Raw genomic sequence first — 27918 nt, 5'->3', positions numbered from 1 at the left:
GAGGGAGATATTTGTAAAAGAGGAAGCGGCATTTCAGCTGTGGAAACTAATCAGATTCAACTCTTAGAAAGCACAGAAGCTGTGATTATTACAGTGAGGATCTGTATGCACTTTTTCAGACCAGATGTAAAAAGACTGATTATTTTGCAATTAGGCCACTGCAATGCCATTATTTTATCAGTTAGCAATCAGTAATTAAAAATAGACCTTGCGCCTGCAATATCCAGTCACTTCTTAAGATTTAGAAAACATATGGACATTCAGACTTGCACTATCCCTATTCTTACTTTTTATACGTGATAATTTCACATTCTTTTTAATTAGATTAAAGCTACAGTGTCTGGTGACTTATCCTCCTACATGTGTGTATTTTGAGTTTCTGTTAGCATGCAAAAAACATGCAAAATAATTTTAAAAAATGAAGAAATAAATAAAAGATATGGTAAAAAAAGATATAAATGAAAGGTGCAAAATACAACAATGTATCCACTGATGAGGTGAGGTTAGTTACGTACATCACACACACACACACACGCACACACACACACACACACACACACACACACACACACACACACACACACACACACACACAAACACACACACACACACACACACACGTGCACGCACACACACATACAACCTCTTTTTTGTGATAGAAGTGATAGAAGATCACACAGGGTTCCTTTTGTCCTTTGGCCATTGTGCATTGAGGTGTTGATTTGCTTCAGCCCAGGGCACTGTACTCTCTCAAAGATAGTTTGCTAACAGAGCTTTCACTCCATTGCCTCTAATGAAAATCCATACTAAACATTTAGCTCTGTGTGAGAAAGGGAGGAAATTCAATAAGACACATAACACAATTTATAAATTACAGGAAGAACCAATCGAACCAACAGGGAAAATGGAAAAATGTTTTTATGTTTGTATTTGTTAATTTTGCTTATTTTGGGCAATGTATTGTATTTTGTATGTGGCTTCCAGTGTGTGGTGAGCATAAAGAGGTTGAAATCTATTTTCTGGGCCAAAATGAAGTCTAGTGCTGGGTTTTTATTCCTTCTTCTTTTCCACAACGATTATCAGTCATGCCGCCAGAGATGTCTCCACTGAGGTATTCCCCAAACTAATGGTCGCTCTTGGACAGCACTATCGATAGTAAACTAATCTGAAGCCTGCAAGGCACAGGAAACAGATCTCATTAGCACTCACTGAACTATCTTCCAAGGAAACTTTCATCTTTAGACCACTCTGACAAGAGGCCTGAAAGCCAGACTAATGTCACTTACTAGTTCTGGGTTTAATGGCTGACTGAAAATGTGGATGGATGGATGGACAATGAAAGAGTGGAGGGATCTGTGTGAAGTTGTTTTATGTTTGTGTGCTTGACTGTGGGGTCATAAAGCGCTATAGTTTAGCAAAAGCCATGGAACCATACAACCTTTTTGTTGTTAAATCAATGTTACTGCTAAATACATTTGGATTGTTTTTGATTATTTTGTTATGTGCATTTTTGCATAGTATATGTTTTGTGACAATTTGCTTATTCTGATATCACCTTCTTATTCTGTATTTACATGCTAGACAGTATAAATATGTGATTTAAGTTGATCTAAATTAAGTCATTATAAACTAGCTGTGAAAAAAATAAACAAAAACATTTAACAAAATATAAAAAAAAGTCAATATAAAAATATATATGTAGTTTCTTTCTATTCCTCTAGCTTCAAGTTAGATAAATATACTCACATTTAGAACGATGCTGCCACACCATGGCCGAAGCTATTAGATACACATGCAGCGTTTGAACTTCTAGTCATTCAGCCACTAGAGAGCGACTTTGAATTCATCGCACATCCCGCGAGCTTTAGTGAGATCTCGTTGTTTGTTTACAACCCGAGAACTTCCTGTCTGATGAGAGTAGCATTTTGGTTTTTTTGTGTGTGACAGTGACTGTTTGAGCTAACTAGTTAGAAGTGAGCTTTCAAGATGGGTTGTGATGGTGGCACGATTCCCAAAAGACACGAGTTGGTGAAAGGGCCCAAGAAAATCGAGAAGGTGTGTTAGCTTTATTTGGCTTCAGTTTCCCTTCCGTTTTTAAATAGAAAATATCCCTGTTGGCGATATTTTTCGAACGCTAACAAGTTGCTAATGCTAATGGGCGAAACTAAGTATTGTTAAGTTTCGGGGTTTCATCATGAGAATAAAAAAGACATATTACGGTATTTTAAATGTGGTTTCTAATGTACGTTATGTAGTTGCTGTGAGTTTTCAGAATTTAACGCTAGTTAACATTATCTTGATGTGTTATAGACGAAGCTACATGGCGTATTCTTTCCTCACGGTCTTCTTACATGAACAGGTTGATAAAAATGCTGAATTGGCTGCCAAATGGAAGTACTGTGCATTGAGTCAAGAGAAACTTAGACGACCCATCGTCTCCTGTGAACTGGGAAGGTGAGTTATTTTTTTGTCTTGTTTTGTACTCGGGCATTATTTGATGTTTGGACACGGTATCGCTCGATGATGTGACAGCGCGAAGATATAAACACCGTTTCACAAATAACAAAAATCAGACATGAATTAAGACTGTACAGTTTTTCATCTTTTCATTACACCACATTATGTTCTGGTGGTCTGGCACATGTTATTTTTCAGACTGTACAACAAAGATGCTATCATTGAGTATCTCCTGGATAAGTCGGCTGAGAGACCTAATGCTGAGGCTGTAGCACACATCCGTGGGATCAAGGTATATTAACACCGAAGTGTGAACATCTAACTTGTTTTTTTTATTTGTTTGTTTTTGTAATTAATAAAATACAGAGCTACATTATCCATTTACACAGTTGGAGGTCTTCAGCCCATGTGTTTCTGGACACATGATTGTGTGTTTATTCGTGGTTTCAAACAGGAAATCTATCTATTTGCTTTCTCTGAAGGATATAAAGGAGCTGAACTTGACTGATAACCCTGAATGGGAAGGAGAAAGAAGAAATACAAAGGGAGACAGATATGAAGACATTCATTGTGGCATGTTTATTTGCCCTGTAGTTGGGTTGGAGATGAATGGCAAACACCGGTAAGCAACCTGAGTGAAGAGGTACTAAACCTAAGAATGAAAAAATGAGACTGACGATTCATGTTCTCTCTTTGTTTTAAGGAGCAAGCCACTGTATCTAAGTTAATTTTAATATACTAAATACATGTTTGAAATTCACTGCAAAACATATGATGGCATTCGTCTATCTTGCTTCTGATATACTTGTGAATTTCTGGACAATTCTGTATTTCTTAAAATTCTCTATTTTTTATTTTATTTTATTTTACCTCTGTACATAACCACATCGTACTTTAATACCGCATTTGCGATTAAGTTGGAAATCAGAATTTTCAAGTTCCCAGTGGAAATTTTCACCTGGAACGCCCTCTCAACTCAAATTTCCAACTCAGAAATTCAAAGTAGACATGCCAACCACAAGTTAACAATTGTAAGATGACAGGACTGAACGTAAACGTTATTAAAAGTGTAAAACTTTTAACCTGTGCTGGTATTGTTTCGTATTTGTGATTTGTTAAATAATCCATTCACACAGCACTTACAAGGTTCGATCCATGACCATGCTGCAGCAGTGTTTTTAAGTCAAAGAAAAACAAGTATTGCTCTGTTTTGTTAATGATGGATGAATAGTTCTATCTTACTAAGAAGCAAGGTATAAGACATCCTGTTTTTACTGTCTTCTCTGACTGAATCATACTCAACTCAGGAGTGATGTCACTCCTGAGTTCTGACTTCTGAGGTGTCTGGAACACAGCGTAAGTTAAATAATCAAAATGTAATGGAAGTACAGATTTGTATCTTTGATTCTGGAGTTTAACAAAATGCATTTGGTAGAAATGTTGATGCAAGTGAAGAAAACAGTTATTTGGCTGAGAAAACAAAACAAACCTATCAGAGAGAAATCAAAAACCTTGGGAGTGGCCAAATCTTCAATCAGGTACATTACTGAAAAGAAGAAAGCATTAGTCTGCTCTGCAACTCCATCAAGCCTGAAAGGCCACAGAGGAAAACTAAAGTGAAAAAGGTCAAAATTCTTTATGGTTAAGAAACAAAAACATTCACAAAATCTAAGGGCTCCAAGATGCTATGGCACAGACTTGTCTACATGTTGTAGCTGTTTCCTGTCACCAGGGGGTAGTGTCACAAACAACTCGTCTGTGGGTTACTTTTGCTGTTATGCTGTTGTGGGACCTTGTCAGCTGTGGAAAAGAAAGGCGGTAGTGTACAGAGGGAAAATTACAACGTGTCAAGAACCCAAAAACGTATTGACCTAACTTTAGATCACATAAAGTTAGAAAGAAATACAGTTCCCAGCCCTGCGTCTGTTAGTTATTTATTTATTTATTTATTTTTGGTGAATGGCCCTAAAAGCGATACAGGTGGAAACTGTTTAACAATTTCATATAAGTGTTTCTCTGTTTTTTAGGTTCTGTTACCTCCAGACTTGTGGCTGTGTCTTTTCAGACAGGGCCCTGAAGGAAGTCAAGACAGAAATCTGCCACAAGGTAGGCAACATTCATTTATTTATTTTCCCAGGTTATTTAGCCTCAGTAGGTTGTCAACTCTGACAGTTTTTTTAAAAAATTCTTAAGACACTTTTAATCTTTACTGCCATTAAAAATATGTAAAACAAACATAGCCAGCTCTATTTGTGACATCATTTCTGCTGAACAGCAACAAGATGATAACGTAGCTTTTATGCTCCTTAAACACAAAACCACCAATAGTTGAACTCAAAGACTTGATGGACCTAAAGTCTCCATCATTGACCTTGGGTGTTTGGCATTAATGCTCCTTGTTTAAGTCACACTCAGCAAATTTTCAACGCTAATGATTTGTAAATAGGCAGGTTTGATAAAAATGTAGATAAGATAGCAGCAGTCTGGTATTAGCTAGGGGTGGGGGAAAAATCGATTCTGTGTAGTATCGTGATATTTTGTTTGCTAATAATGTATCGATACAGGGACAGCAGAAATCGATATTTTGTTACAAAAAAGGTTTTTGTGCGCTGACTTCAGAGCATGTTGATCCTTTTTCTGAGCAAGAATCCTGACATTCCTTCACTGTCCAAATGTGTTTAACTTTTTTTTATGGCAGCAATAAACATGACAGTTTACTTATTTTAATTTAAGACATGTTTTATTTTAATTAAGTTTAAAACTTTTTTATTTAATGTAAAATTATATTTTGTTTTAATTTACTTTCAAATTCTTCAGTTGCTGAAGGGGCTGCATAGTTTTCATAAATTGCATAGTTCAGAATAGCTATAATTGTACCAGATGGTTGCATTCAGTTAAGTTGGACTAGACTGTAATACAAACCGTTCAATTTGTCAACAATAAAACTGACTGAAATGAGAGAGAGACTGAGTGTGAGACTTTGATATTAGATAAAATGAATATTGATAAAGTTTACTTTTATGTACAGAATCTGAATATCGCAAAATATTTTAAAAAATTGCAATAATATCGTATCGTGGGATGTATAGTGATTCCCACCTCTAGTATTAGCTTTGTTCCAGATGCACAACTGGTTGCTCAGATAGATAAGAATGCAAGTTAAATTACTGAAGTGTAATGATTTAATGCTCCCATGAGAAGACATAAATAGAAATAAAAACCATCATGTTCACATTGTTTTCGGTATTTAAGGGCTAGTAATAAAAATGTAAGTGAACTCTGGCAATGTTTTACATTCGTAGAATACACACAGATAAATAACTTATTGTTTTTGGGTTGCTTTTTTTAAACAAAAAAATTATAGCATGTTGACTTTTAAAAACTATCACAATATCAGCATTGTTAAGAAAATAAAGCCTGAAGAGAATGTAAATGTAACTAAAGTGCTCCTATAGTCCACTACAAACCACTTTGTTGTTCTATAGGAATATGTGATTAGGCAAATGTTTGAAATTTGGTTTCATCATGTTTTGACCTTTGTTTTGCTGAATTCACAATTTGCACTAGAATCTATGTGAACTTTAATTTGAGGATCAGAGGAAGTTTAACGTTTAATCACTTTAGTTGAACATGGCCTTTATATAATGCGCGTTTACAATATTACTGACCTCTTTCTGAATTTAAATAATACTAAACCATAAAGAACATGCCATATCACAACATTTATGTGAGTAGATGTGTTTTGAACAGATTAAACTGCACTGTTCCTTTCTTCAAGTCGCTTCTGAGATTGCCCTAGTTTAAGCCACACGGGAATTTGAATCAAGTAGGCCTAAGGCCTTTTATGGGTTCTGACCTTGTAGTTGTAAGGAGCATTAAAACTATGGTGGAGATTTCCCATGCACAGGCTATTTTGAGGTAACAGAAAGCAGATGGTAGCTGGTCAGTGTTGTTATTTCTGTTTAATTAAAAGCATTTTGGAACAGTGACAGATCAGTTGTTTGACTTTGTCAAAAATATCTAAAAGTATAAGAAAAGCTACAGCGCTTCTTGTGGGAAGCTGACTTAGAATACTGTGATTTTTGATAAGATAGGCTTATAAGGCAGCACAGTTTCTGGAGCCAATACGATTAGCCTGACTTTACCCACTCTTTATTCAGTTGCTGCTAAGTTTAGGAAATGTAAAGTACAGTTCACTTAACCTTAAATGTCAAAGTAAAACATACAAAATAACTGATAATGCAACATCACCCTTTGTTATATCCATGTAAGACAATAAGCAGTTTGTGCTGAGTTTTGGACAGGTTCTATAAAAAGTGATAGCCATTTTGGCTTTTTTTCCCCCTTTGCATCCAGTACCCATCATAAAATTGTTATCTAAGGCTGAACTGTCAGAATCAAGTTCAGAGTGTGTGTCATTGGATAAAGACTGAATCTTTATCTAAGCCAGCATTTATCTCTCTTTTTTCTTTTTCTTTTGTGGGTTCATATTTGAACTCTACTTGCATGCTGCTGTTTACCGAACACACTTTTTGTCCTTTTTAAGAAATTTTGTTGTTTTTTTTAAAAAAAATATTTTTGCAAGGAGTCATTGCATAAGTTGATCTGCCAGTAAAAATGTAAAAATGCCATTCACATAACCAAATGTCTTTAGTCTAGCTTGACTTACTAGAAAATTCTGTAGCCTATATAAAAGAAACCTTTTTAAAAAGGCAAAACACTGTTTACTCGGGTATTGTTCAGACACACTGACAGCATGCGCAAGATCATGTGAAAGTTAGGACTCGTTATCACAATTGCTTTTATTTGTTTACACCTGTTACTTCTTAAATAAGAGAAAGGGTCAACACCTTTATCAGCAGTTGTGTTTTTCAAACTGAATGTCATACTGAATAACATTTCTTTGGTAGTGTCGTTTCATCCAAGCTTTAGTCATTATTTTTGCTTTATGGACAGAATTTATTTCATATTTTATTTCTGTATTTAGAAAAAAGGACAGCACTGATAAAGTTTCATAGATAAATATATTAGTATACACACATGGTCTTGAAATGCATATTGAATGCATTTTGTCTTCCTTGGTTTTGCTTTCCTATGCTCATATTATGACATAACAACACAAGACAAGTGCAAATAAGCTCAACTAGATATAGACTGCATGTTTGTAGTGATTTCATTCTCCAGCACTGCTGTTAAAGTAGCTGCTGCTGTTGCTGTAGTTGCTGTGTATGGCCAGTAGCCATGACGGTTCTATGGGAACAGTAGCCTGGTTGATAACCTTGTTTCTGTGCCACTGCTCCAAACAGTCTAGTGCCTCAGGAAAGGTATTACTCTCAAACTTATTGGCAAACATGCTGTCCATGCTGATGATCCATGGTAGGTCTTCCACTCCGTAGATACAGATGTCTCGTATGTAATGCCCTGGAAAACAGCAGCTTGGACATGACTTTTTTTTTTAGCATTATGCCAAAATTCGTTCCTTTTATTACGAGTTTCCATTATATAAATAAATATATGTAGGCAAGCTTATTTAACCTTTGACGTAAAGCTAGTGGAGAGTATGCCATATATATATATATATATATATATGTATGTATGTATGTATGTATGTATGTATGTATGTATGTATGTATGTATGTATGTATGTATGTATGTATGTATGTATGTATGTATGTATGTATGTATGTATGTATGTATGTATGTATGTACACGCATATATATACACATATATATACACACACACACACATATACACGTATATACACGTGTGTATATATTTAATATATATATATATATATATATATATATAGATATATATATATATAGATATAGATATTAGGGGTGCAACGATACACAAAATTCACGGTTCGGTTCGGTTCGATACTTTGGTGTCACGGTTCGATATTTTTTCGATACAAAAAACATGTTCATGCCTTTTTAATTTGTCATTTATTAAAATTATAAATATATATTTTAACTCAAAAGTACAGTTTTTAAATTTAACCCTAACCCTTGTGCGTGTTTTTTATTTTGACAGCGAATGCGCACCTGCGGACCACTTATGTGCAGCCCTGGTTATTTAGCTCATCATATCGCAGCCACAGAAATTATTTTGTCCATGAAACCATAAAGCTGCACTTTCTTTTTGCCTTATAGTCTGATTTGTCATAACTTCTCCGTTTTGTGGTAAGCTTTTCTTTGGCTGTCACTTCTTCACCCTGACCTGTCTTATTTGGCTCAGCAGAACTAAAATATATATCCTGCTACTTTTACACACGCACTCACATAAGCTCAGCGATTCTCTGCGCGATCAACCTCTCACATGTTTAAGCTTGCTGCGGGAGATTTCACTTGTCATGTTTGCATAGTAAGCTAACGATTAATAAGACGATGTCAGAGGAATTGGTGCACAAATTATCATCACTCACAGATCAGTGCTGTCGCTCTCTATACACAGCTCGCATGATTTTCCTTCCTACAATAGCCCGACGGGCAGGGAAGAGATAGATTTTGGTAGCCCGACTGAAAAAAATCGCTAGCCCGACGTCCTGGGGCTAGCGATATTGCAAGCCCTGTATCTGATTGAGGAATCACTCATCTTTGGAAAAGAGAGTTTATTACAGAGAAATGTCTCTTTCCAAAATAAAAGCTATACTATCCGCTTCTTCTGGGCTATATTCTCAGCAGCATAAGGAGAATCATGTGCTAACAGCTGTCTAAATGACTCGGCTAAAGTTAGTAGCATGCTTGTTGTTTTTGTCTTTGCACTAGGATGATGTCGGCGTAAATGTGCAGTCATATTCGTTGTGTTCCCACTAGTGCTTTCAGGTTAATCTCGTTGAAATGACCTTAACGCCACAACACGGCAAATCTCCGTTAACGAGCTACCGCCGATCGCCCTGTGCATGGGGCTAGACGGCCAACACGTTAACGAGCTAACTGCGCTAACACACTAGTTCCCACCCATGTAATTGAGCATTGCACGGCACATCCAACATACTGTTTTACTTTAGTCCATGACTCGCTTACCTTCAGGGTCATACGTCACATGAAAACCAAAATAATTCCAAACGCCAGATCTGAATGAGGGTGGGGGAGGTCCATGTTACAAGGAGAGCTTAACTTCTGTCTTGCTAGCTTGCCCTGCGCTCTTCCTTCTGACAATGCTGTCTGTGTTGAGCGCTCAGTGGATCTGCGCTGGACAGTGCAGCCTAGGCGGAGTAGTCGAACGCAGATTCACTGAGCGCTCAACACAGACAGCATCGTCAGAAGGAAAGTTGATAAAATAAATTACAAATGTTGTATTGTTCGATACATATGCGTACCGAACCGAAAGCACTGTATCGAACGGTTCAATATCGATACGAATATCGTTGCACCCCTAATATATCTATCTATATCTGTGTGTGTGTGTCTATTTATGGATGTACATGTGACTTGCTCACAAGGATTTATGTGGGATTAATAATTTATTGTTGGATTACAAAACTAAATACCTCATTTTTACCACATTTTTATAATTTAAATAATTAGGAAATATTGGTAGAATTTAATCTCTGGGAGAGTAACTAATCCGGTCTTTATTGACATATATGACTATACCTTTGCAACCACTGTGTGCACTTCCTTCTTGATCCCGCCATTTGATTGCCCGGATAGCTCCTTCCCAGCCTCCATCAATGCGACTGCCTGGAGCTTCTTAAAACATGTAATCAGACAAAATTGGTAATTATATGACCTAATTGAATTGTCAAGGTCTAACTAGCCCTGCTCAGGCCTCCTTCATCTGCTGTTTGAGAGTCAGTTCTCGATACATCTCAAAGAAAAGCTAAAGGAAGAAGTAGCATTTGCAGTCTGTAAGCAATTAAAAGTAGAGACATTGATCAAAGTTGCAAAAGTTAAACTTGTTATAATTCCTGATAAGTTTTCATTTTACCAGGGGGTAATGAAATAAAATGTATAAGGATAACAAATGGTCACAGGCAGGCTGGAGTCTATTCTAGCTGACAAAAATGAAAAAGAAAAGTATAACCTACATAGACAGAAACCCATTCAGTCTCCTGAACTATGAGAAGGAACTGAAGTATTTAAAGCCCACATACATACAGACACAGAAGGCTCCAGTTAATAAGGAAATTTGAACCTAGAACCTTGTTTCATATCATCTTTTGTTTATATCACATCATACTCACATTAGTACATGTTTAATAGTTTTGTGCTAGCTGTTAAACAAGCGTGGAGTTTTGTGTCTGTGCACCTGTTTAAAACCGCCATTTTACCTTTGATATGGTTGAGCGTCACCCAGTAGTGTTCATCTGGACTGAATGTGTCCCTGGACCAATCCAAGAAGTCATGCGCTATTGGGCTTTTCAGAACAAAGTCCACGAAAGGTCTTGTAAGAACATAGTAGGCTGTTCCAAAATATAATTGCAGATTGTGTGGAGGAGGCCTTTTCCTCAGGCCTAGCCCTTTCGGAGCTACATGTGACCCCACAATCTCCTTGTACTGGCGTTGCGTTCTGTACATCATAGACATCGGCTGTTTGACCCCAGGTGTCATGTTTTTATCCCTCCATTGTTGGCTCTGCATGTACTGTACCAGTTCCAGGTTACTCTTAACAGGGAAGTCTTGTCCACACAGATTCACCACCTTCTTCCAGTCTGTCTTGGATTTCGCTAGATCCTTCATGCAATTCAGATCTGCTTGCAAACGAGAAAAACCAGCATAGGTCACAGTTTCACTGTGACTGGAGAGGAATGTATTTGGAAAGCAGCTGACTAGCTTCTGTACAGCCTCCCGATACTCCCGTGGAGCCTTAGCATCCACGTGAATGCAGTACACATTTTGTGGCATGTAAATTGCCCTCAAGAGGCGGACAAAAAGCTCCAGCTCTTTATGAATAGTCACAATGAAAGCTAAAGGGTAAGCCTCCTCTGCACGACTTAGAGGTTTTGTTATAAAGTGTAAATCTCTTTTCAAGTTTGAGCACGGCAGGTGGCTGTTTAGAATGTAGCTTTCCACCTGTAGACCAAAAAAGCATATATTGCGACTGTTACTGTTGAAACTCATTTTTAAATAGGAATGTCAATGTGACTGTGCTAATGCTCCTAACTGGTTGTTAGATCAAATGAAAATTTCATCTAGAATATTTGTGCTTTTTATTTCTCAGAAGTAAAGAAAGGGTGGGGGGAAAATACATACCTGGCAGTCACAGCTGTACCAATTTACTCCTTTCTTCATGCCTGGCAAAAAAGTTTTACACACAGTTGAGAAAGGTTTGCAACTTGAAGATGGGGGAGGCTTTAACTCAGGTGGCGTCCTAGTCCTCAAATAAATGAAGGAAAAGATAATAATACTTATCCCGAGGCACACGAGGAAGCTGCATTTTGTCCCTTCAAGCTGGCGCATAATAGCCCTGTTTCTCTGTAGTCTGCCAGTACCACCACAGTTAAAGCTTCTGCAGTGGAGACATCCAGTTGGATTATTTGCAGAAGGATCCTGGATCCTTGAGGAATATAAAATAGGGTTAAGTATTTAGGTTGGACCTAATTGATGAAGCTAGCTTGTAATATTTGGCACATTAACTGCTGCTGCTTTAGTGCTTCTGCAATGTCTATGGGATGTGTTTTCTAGAACCACAGCTTGCAACACAGGAAGTGAATTACTTGCTGTTCTGTATATGATAATATTACAAAAGCATGGCAAAGGTAATTGATATCGATCACTATGTTAGATGTATTTTTTATGATAATGCAAAGCAGTTCAATTGCGGATAACTTGTTTTCATCTTGTTGTATATTTTCAACGCGACAAAGGGAAGAAGATGATTTAGTTCTTGAAAGAGTACTTGTAAAACGTTTAACTGATCACTTGCAGAGGAGCGGTTTATTTGCGGGACGTTGAGTATAGTTTCAGAATTCATCATAGTACTGAAACCTCTGTAGTGAACAATTACTTTACTTGAACAACAGGCTATCCTATTAAATCTCAGTGTCACATTCATTGGCCACAGTATTTTGCTACAGAGACTCATATATGCTTTTGTGTTAAAGGAAATGGTTTGCATTGATTTTAATCATGACTTATTTGATGGATTCCAATGTGTGCATGCAAATAGGGAGTCGTCTTCTCACATGACAAGTTTGTTATTGAGTTACAGATGGTTCTGTGCTGGGACCAATTCTGTTTACATTATAGATGCTTCCCTTCCCTTGTTATTAGACAATTTTGCATACATTTTCATTACAACACAGATGATACCAAGCTATAGTAACCTCTGAAGCTGGATTACACAAATTAATTAGTTAAAGCAGCGGTCCCCAACCTTTTTTACGCCACGGACCGGTTTATGCCCGACAATATTTTCACAGACCGGCCTTTAAGGTAAATACAGATAAGATAAATACAACAAAATAAAACTAGTACCGGTACCGAAAAAAAAAAAAAGATTTATTCATAACGCACGTGAAAAGACCCGGGACAACCGAGTTAACGATAAAAATGATAACAAAATAACGCTGAAAATTGATAAAAACCCTGAAAACGGTCCTCAGCTCTCGCGGCCCGGTACCAAACGACTCACGGACCGATACCGGTCCGAGGCCCGGGGGTTTGGGACCGCTGAGTTAAAGGACAGGCATGTTTTAGACACAACACTAAAGTTATTATATTTGTCCCTAATCTCTGAAACATGATGTCTAACCAGAACGCAAACTCTTGATTGGCATTACGTTAGCCTCCAGTAACATTGTGAGGAACCTGAGAGTCATTTTTGAACTGGATATGTCGTTCAACGTGCATTAAGCAAATATGTGTCGCTGCTTTCTTTCAGGTGGAGTATTGTAATCCATTAATATCAGATTCTTCTAAACGTCTTCTTTTTATCTCTCTGGCTCCTCACAGTTTGTTCAAGTACTCACTCACAGATCACTATCTACTCCAGTTAATTCTGGTGACCTCAAGGCTCTGTCCTGGGTCCTTTACTTTGTATTATCTATCTCCTACTCCTAGGTGATATTTTGAAGAAGTATAACATGCAATTTCACTGCTATGCAGATGACACCCAGCTCTACTTATCTTCCAAACCCACAGGTACTCTCCTACCCACAACTATTTCTGATTGTTTAAGTGACATCAAGGTTTGGTTTACTCACAACTTTTTTAAACTTAATGGCAATCAAACAGAATTTATTCTAATAGGCACCAAATCAAAACTGACTAAAGTTCCAACCAGAAGTCTTTCATTATCCATTGATAACTCTGACAACAGAGTTATCAATGGACTCTCAGGTCAAGAGTCTTGGTGTCATCCTTGACAGCACTCTTTCCTTCACAGCACTAGGGCTGCCACAAACGATTATTTTGATAGTCGACTGGTCAACGATTATTTTTGCGATTAGTCAACTAATCAGATTGTGCGTCCATTGGACGTAAAACTTACAGCTTATTGCACCAGCTTACAGCTTTAAGTGTTTAAGGTATGTGCTAACTAAAAATAAAGACAAGATGATAGTTTATTAAACTTTTAATGAAATTTGCAGATTGTCTCGGTAAAGTTGAATAAACTCGGCCGTCTGCTCCTTGCTATCTAAAATATAACAGGAGTATATTCTCGAGCATCTCGCACATCTGATAATCAGTTGTCTGCTTGATGTTTATTCATCTGTGTAAAACTATAATTTTAATCTCAGCCAAACCAATTTACTTGGGAACAAATAAAATACTGAAAAAAGCCAAACAATAACATTTTTAAGTTATCTAAGTGACTTATATACCATGTTTAACCTGAGTAGCGAAAGACGGCGGTGGGTTTGAAAACAGTTTGCCGGGAGTCCGGTGTTCTCACCGGCTCTAATGAGCCTTGAACCGAGCTGTTGGGTAACAGACGTCTCCGAAAACGCTTTTTTGGAGGAGGTTTGAAGTAGCTCCTTTTTAGGGACTAAATCGGTGTGCTGTGATGCACCGAGCATATCCCGACACCCCCAACTGGATATGGAAGATTACTGCCCCCCGGAGCCAGTTTTTGCTAGCTGTTTCTTTCTGTTAAAAGAGAGTTCTACACTCCCCACAAACTGCTTGCTTACAGGGAATTTTTTAAATTTTGGTGTTTTCTCCCAAATACTGTTAGGTCCTATGTAAGTAAACCTGAGTTTAATTGGAAAAAAGTACAACTTTTATTTTTTATTTTGTTTATTAAAAAAAAAAAAATTATACCCAAGTATCCTTTGGAGGGCAGAGAAGCTTTAGACATGTCTGAACACTGTTCTCTTTCACAGTAAACATCCTCACTCAAGCCTGTTCCTGAGAATATCACTGAAGATAAAGATATCAGCAGGGAGGCTGCCATGGAAATGTGTATGTTTCTGATCTGCTGAGATTCCTATCCTTCTCATATTGCGACTAATAGAAAGAACAGTTCATATGTAGAAACAAGGAATAGCTTGCTGGTTGTTGGTTATGAGTTTGGGTAGATAAAAAAAAAACCCTTTGGTTTCTTAAAATATTTGTTTATACATTCCTTGCAATGAAAATTTGAGATCATATTTAGATCAGCATGTTCGACTATATTTTGTTTTCGTGCAATCATTTATCACATTGCTGCTTTGGTCAGAGGCAACAGAAATAAACAGCAGAATATGTAAAGAAAGAAAGACAAAGAAATGACAAGCTTAGTGACCTACCTTTGATGCAGGTCAATCTATACTCCTTATAGTGAAGAGGTCAACTTTTGTACATCAGCACCTGTTTGGGTCTTAATGACCTAAATTGCTCCTGCGAGTTATGTTGCTATAATTCATTTGAAGTCCTGCAGTGAAGAGTCCGTTCCTTTGGTGCCATCAGCAGCAGCAGCAGTAGCGGTAGTGTCAAGCTAAATTGAATTGCTTTCTTGTGTTCTCGTCAGGAGGTTGCTTTCTCAGAGCTTGATGTTGCGTTGTGAGTGAGCCACAGTGGTTTGTAATTGTGTGGAGTATTCTCTTGTTGTGTTTGCAGCTGATTATGTCTCTCCTCCCACAGCCCCATGAGACAAGTCCGGCCCTCCCTGGTTACTAGCATGAACACCCAATCACACACCTGACATAAGGAGTCATATTCACACATTACACACACACACACACACACACACACACACACACACACACACACACACACACACACACACACACACACACACACACACACACACACACACACACACACACACTCTTTCTTGCTATCTCTCTCTCTCTCTCTCCTGCTCACTTGTGTATTGCATCAGTATTCTTGTTTTTTGCTCGTCTTCGAATCTCATTACCTCAAGTTTCTTCTTTCTTTTTTCCTCTCAGATAAGATCAGTTCCAGTTTATCTGCCCTGTTAATGGTGTGCATGTTTATGCACACTGTGCAGTGTGACTCGTCTCTTGTTCACAATCTTGTTTCCTCTTGCAGTTACAAAAAAAAAAAAGATTTTGGTTGACTTGTTTACTAACTGACTTCATGCTAGGTTGTGTCATTTTTGGTGATGGTAACAGCAGAGTGACAGACTTCATAGCGGTCCACAGAGTTTATTTGCTGCTTGGTCAGCTCCCGAGATTATCTCTGTTGTGTTGAACAGAGCACATGGCCACGGTTCACACCCAGTGAGCCTGCATTACAACCACACAATGGATCCCCTACTTGTTACTCAGGGGTTTAATATTTGTTTTTGAATATCGGTGTGTGTTTTCCTATTAAAAGCATTCATCCCGTTTATATGTTTAGAGACACAAAAACCTAAGCCTTTTTCTTTTTCTTTTTAATCGCAAGACTTTCACAAATATGTAAGCCAGTTTGTTTCATACAGGGTTATCGTTAACCAGTATTATCCTGTATTTCTATTAGCAAACTTACAAACTGTTGTGGATAAATGAAATCATAACTCAAGTGCTACTTCTGAAACCAAAGGAACGATGAAAACAACAGCAACAATAAAACAAATTACATTTTAATTTGGATCTGGAGCAAATATTAAACTTTTGATTTGGTGTGACAGAATGGTTTATTGTGTTGTGAAAATTTCAAGTGTCAAACTGTTGAAATAATAACATAGAATAACAATAACATTTCTTTGTCTTAGTCATTTCATCGATGTGTGCGTGTCTGACTGACACGTTCGTGGCATTTTGTTTTGTTTTTTTCCCCTCTCATGCTTCACAGAGTTTAGCCAGTCATAGGCAGGCAGCATGCAAATAAAATGGAAAAGGGACGTGTCCCGACAAAGAAATTATCTGTGGGTTGATCTAATAGTTTTGTTAGTTAGTGTTGAGTTCTAGGTATGTTTGGATATTAATGGCTCATGGAAAAAGCAAAAGGCATATTAAAAAAAAGTTTTACTGCAAATTCCTGCAAAAGATGCAAACGAGCAACATTTTATGAACGTCCATTGAGAAAGTTAAAAAAAACAAAACAAAACTGATTTGCAAGATGGATTGGACTACATGTACTTATACGAAGTGAAACTGAAAGCAGTCACTTTTTCAGAGAAAATCATTTTAAACTAGCCTGACGGCCAAATATGTATATTTCAAAATACCTTAAATGATGTTAATTACAATCAACTTTCAGTTTTGTTACTTCCTGTTTTGCCACAAAATTTATAATGCATATACAACCAGACAATGTTTTATCAATGCTAGCAGGCGGCAGCTTTTAAAAGTGTAAGTAATTGAAGGGCACTTTTTTAATCCTCCTTGGCCAAGAAGCTACTGTCACTGATAACAGTTTACCTCATTCAAAGTGTGAATCTATTGAAAGGAGGCGCTAGCAACAGCATTATACACAATACTAGTAATAGAGAATTATACACAATAATAACACAATTAACAGTAAAATAAGCTAGTCGTGTTTCCCTGGAAATTTCAAGTAAAGGTTTAACGTAACTCCTTAGCACTTTAGTTTACCTATAACTAAAAAAACGTCACTTTTTTACTCGTTCGGAGCCTGCATAGTATTTTAGTTAAAAACTTTTATTCCTTTTTCAATAAAAATGAAAAAAATATTTTCTACATTGGATGTTGTATCTTGGGTCACGTTTTTTAACCAACCACTTAAAGTCCTGCTTTTCCACACCAGTATTTTCCATCCAAGACTTGCTCTATATAGAGTGCAGCTAGTGATGCTTGGTTGAGTGTTTACTTTACTTTAGGATTACACAGCACCATCCTTCATAGCTTGCTCTGCTGAAGGGTGTGTTGTTTCCTCAAATAGTAAAACAGGTCTGTTGTTTCCACCTTGAGAAAGAGAGGAGGTTTATGTGCAGATTCTGCAAAACATCTTGCTTTGTTGGGGGTTGTTGAAGTAGTTCCCTTTTTAGGTACTAAATGGTAAACAGAGGTTGACACAGAACTTGCTCATTGCTTCATGATTTCAGATGATATATGTGAAAGTCCTACCTCATATTTAATTTTAAAACAGTTGTGCTGGATAACAGTGCATTAGCAGAAATAACGCTATATGGTGAATGTCTTCTGCCTTTACACTTGTTGCAAAACATGTTTGCCTTTTCTAAATCCCTTTAAGAGTCCCTTATCTGGAATATAATGTTTGTGTTATAGTGTGGAGATCCATTTAAAGATGAAGATATTGTTGTGCTCAATGGCAACAAGGAGGAGGTGGACAAGCTGAGGGAGAAGATGGAAGAGAAGCGGGCCAAAGCTAAAACTAAGGTGTGTGACTTCTCTGCTTTTTGATAGAATCTGTCTTCACAACTACAAAACCCTGAAACAAATATTCTTTGATTTTCAGAAATCAAAGAAGAGTAAAGCAACTGAAACGGTGTCAACATCAGAATCAAAAGGTTTGTGTGAAGCCTAGTAAGTAAGTCATCATATGTGTTCAGCATTTGCATGAACAAGGCCAACGAACTAGCAAAAGGCCAGAAAATTTTCTTCTTCATTTGGATAATATTTTGAATGTGCTGTAGTGTACTAGCTGGGTTATTCAAACTTTTAACTCACACTGAAAATACTGAGAAGTTAAGATACATATAAATGTAATATATAGTGTGTGGCCAAGCTAATGCTGCTAATACTTTGTACATCAATGATGGACATTATTACTTTATCTTATTCTGGTTTTGCGGTAATGTATCAGGCTGGTTTTGTCATATTTTACTGACATACAGTGTTTTTCATAATTCCTGTGCAAACTTAGATCCTGACACATTTCCAATAACACAGGATTAAGTGTAACTGTAAAAGATTAGTCATAGAAATAAGTAATATTGGCCAATATCAGCCTTGTTGACTGTCTTTCACCTTTTTGCAAGGAAAGAAAAAAAAAGGGGGGGGGGGGAATATTCCCACAGTTTTACAATTGTAAATCAAAATGTAAAAACTTTCCTATATTATACATTTCCTATAATTGTGAATGTGTCTTACTATTTCCAGTTGTTTTTCTTACTCTCATAAATGAGCCAAGAAATGCAAAAATAGTCACACTGAACCAGATTCTGTAGATCTGCAGTCTAACCTGATGTTAATTAGTCTAAATTGAAGGTGTCAGTGTTGTGTGCCAACAGAGAACATTGCTGTGGTTTCCTGTTTTCAATAATAGCACAACGCTCTCAACTCACAAACAAGACTAACTGAGAAACCCCAGAATTCGATTTGTTTTTACTCAGATTAACACTCCAATGCATAGCTGGACTGGCCATCGGGCGTACCGGGCATTTGCCCGGTGGGGGGGGATTTTTTGTTTTTATGGGCAGATGTTTTGGTTTTTTTGGAGGTTTTTTTCTTTACGTAACGGTATCAACAATGAAAGGTGGTGGATTGGCCAGATGCTGGCAGATGTGTAAAAATAACTCAACTGCTTGGTGGTGGCTATGGCGGAGCTTCCACAGATTCAGTAACATTAGCAAGTGGCTGGTCTCCACCACTTGGAAAGGTGAGGCAGGAGGAGGCTGCTAAACAACAGCAGCAGCACTTAAGGTTGATAAGTTGTTGTTAGAATTTACTTAATATTACTTTCTAGTAGGGCTGACCCAAAATTCATATCTCGATATTTTTTACCTGGATGGCGATATAAGATATATATCTCGATTTTTTTTTTTTAAAGCCATAAGTTAAGAACAAAAAGAGAGTTCTTAGTCACACTGTGTCCCAGATGTCACACGGGCACTTTTATTTACATACAGCGTAGATGTACATGAAGAAATTACTCAAAAATAAATTATCAGCATTTATTAAATAATCATGGTCCATAAATAAAAGAAAACAATGTTGTTTTTGTGCATAACAAAAAGCTCACAATTGTGCAGTCAAAATGTAAACTAATAGATGCTGAGCGTAATAACAAAGAGACAGATTTCACAGCTGCACCACGTCTCTGAACAGGTGCCATTTGTGGTCCTTATACACACACAGTACGTATCACTCCGCGAGGCTCCTCCTCGGTAGCCGTAGTCCTCCGGCAATCCATCAAGCGGTGCAGCTCCGTAGCTTAGCAAAGTCATATTAAAACATTTTTTGACAGATTGATGAGCGCTGTGTACCACATAAAATCGGTTCGCGGTCAGTAAGCACAACCAGAATTCATACATAAGGTGCACTGTCGATTTTTGAGAAAATGAAAGGATTTTAGGCCGTGCAGCACCTCTGGGCTGCACGTCGTTAGCGCGGTTAGCTCGCTAACACGTTGACGCCGTCCAGCCCCACGCACGGTAACTCGCTAACGGAGATTTTCCGCTTTCATCTTGTCATTGCCTGCAGGTGAAGCTATGGGGGAGGGGGAGTTGTGTTCAGTGAAGGAGAGGCGAGGCCGAGTAACGCAGCGTAGAGACAAAAGTGGACGAAAGAGAGGCAAACCTGCGGCTCCACAAGTATAATTATAACGTAACATAGACTATCGATATAAACGATATTGTCACATCTTATATCTCGTATGAAAATATATCGATATTTTTAAAAAACTCGATATATCGCCCAGCCCTACTTTCTAGTATCAGCTGATGTTTGCTGGAGCCACAGCTGTAAAAGCTGTTGGTCATGATATCGGTTTAGATATGTGGTGAGAGGGAAACATGAAGATGAAACCAGGAGATGTCCTTACTGAATCATCAGAGCTGAACAGCTGATGGAGAAGCAGGTTTACCTTTTAGGTGACATGAATGAGTTGAGAGGAAGTTATGAACTGTTTCTGAGAGACAACTAACACCAGGATCCTTTTCTACGTTGCTGACAGCTGGTAACTGTGCAGGGGCGGGTCTAGCAAAGTCTTGCCAGGGGGCCAGGTAGGGCATTAACAGGGAAAGGGGGCACAAAGAAATACGTTTCTTTCTTATTCTCATTTAAAATGTCTAGCTTTTATTAAATAATTTGAAAAAATAATCTGAATCTTACAACCAAAGTTTTCATTTGATGTAAACTGTATAGAAATCCATTATTGTACATAGGAATGTTTTTTTTTCTGGGTCCCATCATAATTTCTTCAGAGGAAAGTACTGTATATGATGCCAGTATTTTCCCACACTTTCTAGATACTGTACCAGTACTGTGTGTAAAATGCCATCAAAAAGTCAATTAAGTTTTATTCTTTCTCACCTGTCTTTCTGTCTCCTTTCACTTTTTAAAGGTTGCCATGTTAGAAAAAATATTTGCCCTGCCATTGATGTGGTAAATAAATAGTTTATGAAAATACCACTAAATCTGTCATTTATTATTTATTCACTGAACAGTATAAGTCCACTCAACTTACACAGTCTCGGGAAAACATGGCCCAGGGGGTAGAACAGTCGTTTACTTGGTCTGTGGATCAATTTGCCGGGCACTCCAGTCAGTGCATGTCTTAAAGCATACATTGGAATGTTTTTGTGGATGAATGTTTGACAAGGTATAGAAAAAAGTGCTTGTTATGAATGTGTGTGTGATTGGGTGAATGAGGGTTGTAGGAAGAAAGCACATTTAGTGCTCAGTTAAAAAGCGCTACATAAGTATTAGTGCTTTTAACCATTTATCCTCTGTCTTGCCTGATTGCTTTCCACACAGACGGCACAGTGTCTCCTCCCAATGATATAGCAGGAACAAGCTTGCAACAAAATGGTGGTGACAGCAGCCAGCAGTCAGGTAAATAACAATACTTGGATCATTTACGTACAGACAAATAGTCTATTGACATTGCATTGTCTTCACAAATCTCTTGAAGCCAACTGTTTTAAAAACATGAATGTGGTTTTCTGTATGTAATTCATTCAGCCTCTTTTTATTAACCTTCTAAGACCCAGCAATGAATTTTTGTCCTCTGACTGAGACTGCTACATTAAGCACCATTTATGCTATCTATACGACTCCTACTATACTGTCAAGGGGACATGATGGGCTTTTTATTAATGCCACATTTGTGGAGGTTGCAGAGCACTTTCTTTTCAAAATGATGGAAATTGCCGCTTCCACAGATTGGCATACATTATGATTCTATTGCTTACACTCAGATTGTTTCTTCAATTTGAGAGTCTTAACTTTGACTTTGATTTCAGAAATGTACAATAAGTTTATCCCTTCCAAAACAAAAATTGTATTCACTGTCCTTTGTATTGAACAGCAGGACTTACTACTTACATTTTCAACCAGTCCATACTTCTGGTAGCAGAAGGCAGGATGAAGCAGAAAGATAATTTACTCAGAACTATGGAAGAGGAGTCAGTGTTACTGCTGTCAGGGGATGAGGTGGACAAAGGCCAGACATCAGAGTAGGAAGGTGGAAGCTCAGAGGATCATCATCTTTAAAGGAGCTTACGAAGGGGTGGTGTGACTGTACCTACCATCCATAATAGGAGCTGTTTAATGTAGGGCTCTCAATTTTTTAGGCATTTTAATATCTAGAAGGGGAAATAAAAACCTATTCAGTTGAATTCACACAATCACACTTCCACCAGCTAAGATTTTGATTTCTTCTCTTATTTTGTCAAGTCATGTAATTAATGCACTTTCAGCATATATATTATTAAACTCTACATCTGCTATCTTTATCATTTCAATTTGGGTTACATACTGAAATTGGGTTGAAAATTCTATAGGTAATGATAGGTTTGTAGCTTGAACCTATTCGCTGGAACGTTGAAGACAATATAATTACACAGCAAGCAAGACACGAAGTAGGCAAAGTTCTTCATGTTTCTCGTGCACGGGAGAGAACCGGACAAACGCCGTTCCTTCGCTTGACCCCAGTTGCTCTCGTCCGCTCCCCCGTAACACTGCTCTTTTATTGAGGTTACATGAATATGCATAGGTTCATTAACATATGACGTCTACATACAAACAAAAAGTACCTTGCCTGTGTCTGTGTGTTTGTGTGTGTGTGTGTGTGTGTGTGTGTGGGGGGGGGGGGGGGGGGGTCAGAGTGTGACCCCATAAATGACTTCCCTAAACCTGCTGGTCTGGAAGTCCAACAGTTCATCTAAACAAAAGGCACTTAGCCTAAAACAGATATAGCCATGTGTATCCTACCATAAGACAATAAAACAAGGTACGACCTCTTCCCATGCTCCCAGGATGTAGGAATGCACACCAAGCCTTTGCAGCCTGCTAAAGATCACACATCCTATCACTACACAATTGATTATACACCTCTAAGCATATATGGTTAAATATTTCTAAGCATAAATGACAATCAACAATACAAAACCTAACAGGTAACATGAAAACAGGAAACCATTGTCTGGTGGTTGTGTGTAACAGAAAAAATCACCACACAAACAAGAGGGAAATGGTCATTTCTGAAGGTGGCATTGGAACTGAAACATTGTTCAGTTTATCTGTTGTCACCGCTTGTAAAGATAGCTTAAAATCTGAATTTACTGGTTCCTAATTAAAGCCAATTCATTAAGTTGAGAGAGCTTCATCAACATTGGGCAGTCTAAGTAATAATGATCTTAACGTCACAGCTAAGTGGGAGCAGAATAAAGCACTCTGGAAAGTGAATACAGAATGCAATAAGGCTGCCATGAAGTGTGATTACCTTCACAGTTCGATGTCCTGCATAACAGTTGAGAAACCAGTAACTACCTACAACTTCAGAGCCTTAGCATACACAATTCTTTTTGTCCATAATGGGCGATGGATGTTATCATTTTGCCAGGCTCCTCAAAAGCTGGTATGAACTTTTCACTCTGTCTGAAATTTCACCTTCGTGCTCTAATGTCTGGCTCTTGTCCACCGCATTTCTTGACTGCTCTAAATTTGACTCCACTTCCACAGTTATTTTTTCTTTGAAACAATACTTAAATTATCTAAACGGATCTATCACACATTTTTTCTTCTAGGGCTCAGGAGGTTAATGATCCATGTTCAGTCTAATGTTCAGTGTTTTACCACTGATGTCCAATTAAAGTAAAATTCTACTGTAGTTAAAATGTCTATAAATTGTTCTCAGTCATCCAGGTCATCGTAGTTTAAGGGGCTTGGAAAGAAAAGCGACTGGACTTCTTTAAGTTTCCTTGAAGACATTTCACCTCTCATCCGAGAAGCTTCTTCAGTTCTAAGAGCAATTAGTGGAGAGTCCCAGATTTTAAACCCTATGGGAGTGTCCCCAAGAGGGTCATGGACCCCCTATTGATCCTCTACCTAATCACACGAGCCAAGGTGTGGAAACGGGTGTGGGTCCCAATCAGCCAAGGTTTTGGATGAACCTATTGTGAAGCCTAGCCCCACCCTGTCATGTGATTTACTGAGGTCAAATCTCCCAGGATGTGAGTGGGCGTTAAGGCGTCTAGGAAGGGATCTCAAAACTGGATTATAGATGGCAGACAGCTGGTGTCGTAAGCCACCGCTTCTGTTCAAGGATGGTCACTCACAGTGGACATAAATGGCTTCTTTCACACCTCTTTCAAACCATCTGTCTTCTCTGTGAACATTGGCATCCTCGAAAGAGTGACCTTTGTCCTTTAGATGCAGGTGGACAGCCGAGTCTTGTCCCATGGAGGTGGCTCTTCTATGTTGTGCCATGCGTTTATGAACTGGCTGTTTGGTTTCTCCAGTGTAGAGGTCTGAGCATTCCCGGTTCCCTGTACAGCATACACTACGTTGTTAAGTTTGTGTGTAGGAGTTTTGTCTTTGGGATGAACCAGTTTTTGTCTGAGTGTGTGGCTGGGTCTGAAGTACACTGGGATGTTGTGCTTTGAGAAAACTCTCCTGAGTTGCTCTGATAAACCTGCTACATAAGGGATGACAGTATTGTTGCATTTGTTTTTTCACACCTTGGCTTGTGTGATTAGGTAGAGGATCAATAGGGGGTCCGTGACCCTCTTGGGGACTCTCCACATGTCTTAAAATCTGGGACTCTCCACCAATTGCCCTTAGAACTGAAGAAGCTTTTTGGATGAGAGGTGAAACATCTTCGACTAAACCTAAAGAAGTCCAGACTCTTTCCAAGCTCCTTAGACTATTGTAGTTAAATTAACATCCAATGGGTATGATCAACCTGTGGGAGGAACAAGTCCTTATTTTTAAAGATGCCTTTTTTTTGTCTCTTTCATCCTACTACTCAGCTGTGGCTGGACCCTCTGGATCTTCCAGCTCGTCTAAAGCGACCAAGTCTTCATCAGCCTCTGCTACAAAGAGGTCCATCCAGGATATGAACGAAAAGTCAGAGGCTTTTAAGTCTTTGTTCACAACCCACAGTTCTGCCAAGCGCACTAAAGATCAGACATCCAACTGGGTCACCCACACCCCTTATCACTTCTAATAACTACTAAAGTGCATAGATCACAGTTTCTAGATCTTCCCAGAAATATTAACATATTAAAATAAATCTTGCTGTGCATACCAAGCACACACACCAACCCTACATGACCTCAGATATTGACAGCGATATGCAGGCTAATTCCCAATTTCTCTCTCCAGTTCCCAGTAGCTCAGTGTTTACATGTTGGGAACATTTAGTTGCGGCTCCCTAAGTGGTTCTGAGTGTGTACTTTGTAACTTAATTCCTCCCCATGGATTCCCTCACAACCTCTTTGTTGTCAGTCACAGGTGGTTGAGGAATTAATACTAGGATGACTGTATTATCAGTGGCACTCTGCTTCCCCCTAATGGGCAGAAAATAGCATTTTAATGTGCTCACAGGATTGCTGCATTTATTTTAGTCCTTAGTTATGATAAGAAAAATGAAAAAAGACAAACTGCCCTGCATTTGAAAAGGCAGATCCTCAGTAATTAGTATCTCCAGATTTTCCTTCCTCACAAAATCTAGTTGTATGTGCCTGGTAGCTATTTATTTTGGCTTTTTTTTTTTTTTTAACAGGTGTAGCAGGTGACTTTCACTCACTTTTGTTCTTTTAATTAGTTATTTCTCAATTGTTCTTTGAAACGGGGGAAAAACTAAAGCATTTGGTGTATTTGACTCCTCTGATTTGCAAAATAACCACCACAGCCAGAGACCAACAGCTTTAATGCGATTGGGGAAATATACTCTATAACTAATGCTTTTTTTGTTTTTGTGCATTTTTGTCTGGACTTTAATGGAAGACCTTTAAAATACAAAGTTACATTGTATTATTGTCTCCAAATGAATTCATATTGAGGTTAAATGTGCTTGTATAGACAGTCAGTACATTTACAACATTTACAAAGAACTAAAAAAAAGGCTTTGTTCTTACTTTTTGCTTTTTTTTTGTATCAAGCAATACCACAATAAATTTCTGTTCACAGTATTTTAGTGTTGTTTTTATGGTGCAGATTATATTACATCTTTGTGTTCTCTCTTCTGTAACATGTTACTAAGTGCATAACAGAGCATTAATTATCCAAGATCACAAAAGCAAAACCAAATCCCTGTTGTGCACTTGAAGGGAAACATCACACCTAACACAAGCTATAAAAAACTCTTACGCAACAACAAGTCTCCCTGCAGTGATAATGTGGACAGTGTCACATTTTTGTAATTAGGGCTTGTATCTCACAGTAATGAGACAACCAGGAAGCAACTGAAAAAACTGACTCAGCATAAATCCACTTCGCTCTCGCACTGCAGGCCTACTTGTTGTTCCTAGAGTATTTAGAAGTAGAATGGGAGGCAGAGCCTTCAGTTTTCAGGCCCCTCTTCTGTGGAACCAGCTTCCAGTTTGGATTCGGGAGACAGACACTATCTCTACTTTTAAGATTAGGCTTAAAATTTTCCTTTTTGCTAAAGCATATAGTTAGGGCTGGACCAGGTGACCCTGAATCCTCCCTTAGTTATGTTTCAATAGACGTAGGCTGCCGGGGATTCCCATGATGCATTGAGTTTTTTCCTTTCCAGTCACCTTTCTCACTCACTATGTGTTAAGAGACACCTCTGCATTGAATTACATCTGTTATTAATCTCTGTCTCTCTTCCACAGCATGTCTTTATCCAGTTTTCCTTCTCTCACCCCAACCAATCCTGTTAAAAGGGAGTTTTTCCTTCCCACTGTTGCTTGCTCATAGGAGGTCATATGATTGTTGGGTTTTTCTCTGTATCTGTTATTGTGCGATCTACTGTACAATATAAAGCGCCTTGAGGCGACTGTTGTTGTGATTTGGCGCTATATAAATAAAATTGAATTGAAAAAATTAAATTGAATTTCTCCTCCTCCCAACATGGCGAGTTGAGTTCATGCCAAATAACTGAACTTTGATCTCGTCTGACCACAATACTTTCCCCCCAGTCCTCATCTGAATCATTGAGATGTTCAGTGGCAAACTTTAAACGGGCCTGCATATGTGCTTTCTTCAGCACGGGGACGTTGCAGGCACTGCAGGATTTCAGTCCTTCACTTCTTAGTGTTTTACCAACTGTTTTCTTGGTGACTATCGTCCCACCTACCTTGAAATCATTGACAAGTTCCTTCTGAGTATTTCTGGGCTGGTTCCTCAACATTCTCATTATCACTGAAACTCCACGAGGTGAGATCTTGTGTGGAGCTCCAGAACAATGGAGACTGGCAGTTATTTTATGGTTCTTCCATTTGCCACCTTCTCACCTTGCTGCTTGGCGATGGTCTTGTAGCCCATTCCAGCCTTGTGTAGGTCAAGGTCAAATTTATTTATATAGCACATTTCAAACAGCCGATGCTGCACAAAGTGCTTAACAATATAAAAATGGTATTAAAAAGCAACAATGTAATACAATAATAACAGTAAAAAACAATAATAGGACAGTAAAAGAATTAAAACAATAACTAAACTAATTCAAATAAGACCAAAATGCTTGGTCATAGTGTGTTAAAAGCCAGGGCATAGAAATGTGTCTTTAGTGATGATTTAAATTGCTCAAGTGTTTGTGCAGATCTAATATTTAAGGGGAGACTATTCCAAAGTCTGGGACCTGCCACAGAGAAGGATCTATCACCACGGGATTTGAGGTTAGTCCGTGGGATGGACAGCATTAGTTTTGAGCTAGACCTCGTGGTTTTTCCTGGAGCATAGGCAGAGAGGAGCTCAGACAGGTAAGGAGGGGCCCGAGCATTAAGTGACTTAAAAACAAAAAGTA

The 27918-nt window shown here is 38.2% G+C and overlaps 2 protein-coding genes across 4 annotated transcripts; one reads left to right on the top strand and one right to left on the bottom strand.

Annotated features, from left to right (window-relative positions):
* Positions 1–1877: 1877 nt before the first annotated feature.
* On the top strand, positions 1878–26119 carry rtf2 (replication termination factor 2). Of its 2 annotated transcripts, none has more exons than XM_080301609.1 (9): positions 1878–2055; positions 2360–2454; positions 2656–2749; positions 2940–3079; positions 4485–4563; positions 18027–18137; positions 18217–18268; positions 21459–21529; positions 24952–26119. In XM_080301609.1, exons 1-9 carry the CDS (start codon positions 1987–1989, stop codon positions 25150–25152), a joined length of 912 nt encoding a protein of 303 aa, XP_080157735.1. In that variant the 5' UTR covers positions 1878–1986; the 3' UTR covers positions 25153–26119. The 2 variants fall into 2 exon arrangements, with proteins under 2 accessions (XP_080157735.1, XP_026022681.1); XM_026166896.2 differs by having other exon boundaries at positions 21459–21536; positions 24956–26119.
* On the bottom strand, positions 6401–15407 carry gcnt7 (glucosaminyl (N-acetyl) transferase family member 7). 2 transcript variants are annotated; one of them, XM_080301608.1, is made up of 5 exons: positions 15138–15407; positions 11659–11962; positions 10737–11478; positions 10060–10155; positions 6401–7892 (listed from the first exon to the last, which is right to left on the bottom strand). In XM_080301608.1, exons 2-5 carry the CDS (start codon positions 11863–11865, stop codon positions 7765–7767), a joined length of 1173 nt encoding a protein of 390 aa, XP_080157734.1. In that variant the 5' UTR covers positions 11866–11962; positions 15138–15407; the 3' UTR covers positions 6401–7764. The 2 variants fall into 2 exon arrangements, with proteins under 2 accessions (XP_080157734.1, XP_026022678.1); XM_026166893.2 differs by having other exon boundaries at positions 6401–7878; positions 15138–15400.
* Positions 26120–27918: the final 1799 nt, after the last annotated feature.

The sequence above is a fragment of the Astatotilapia calliptera genome, chromosome 5 (genome assembly GCF_964374335.1).
Source record: "Astatotilapia calliptera chromosome 5, fAstCal68.1, whole genome shotgun sequence".
NCBI classification, from domain to species: domain Eukaryota; kingdom Metazoa; phylum Chordata; class Actinopteri; order Cichliformes; family Cichlidae; genus Astatotilapia; species Astatotilapia calliptera.
The sequence above is the reverse complement of the archived record's forward strand: the minus strand, read 5'-3'. Positions and strand labels throughout refer to the sequence as shown.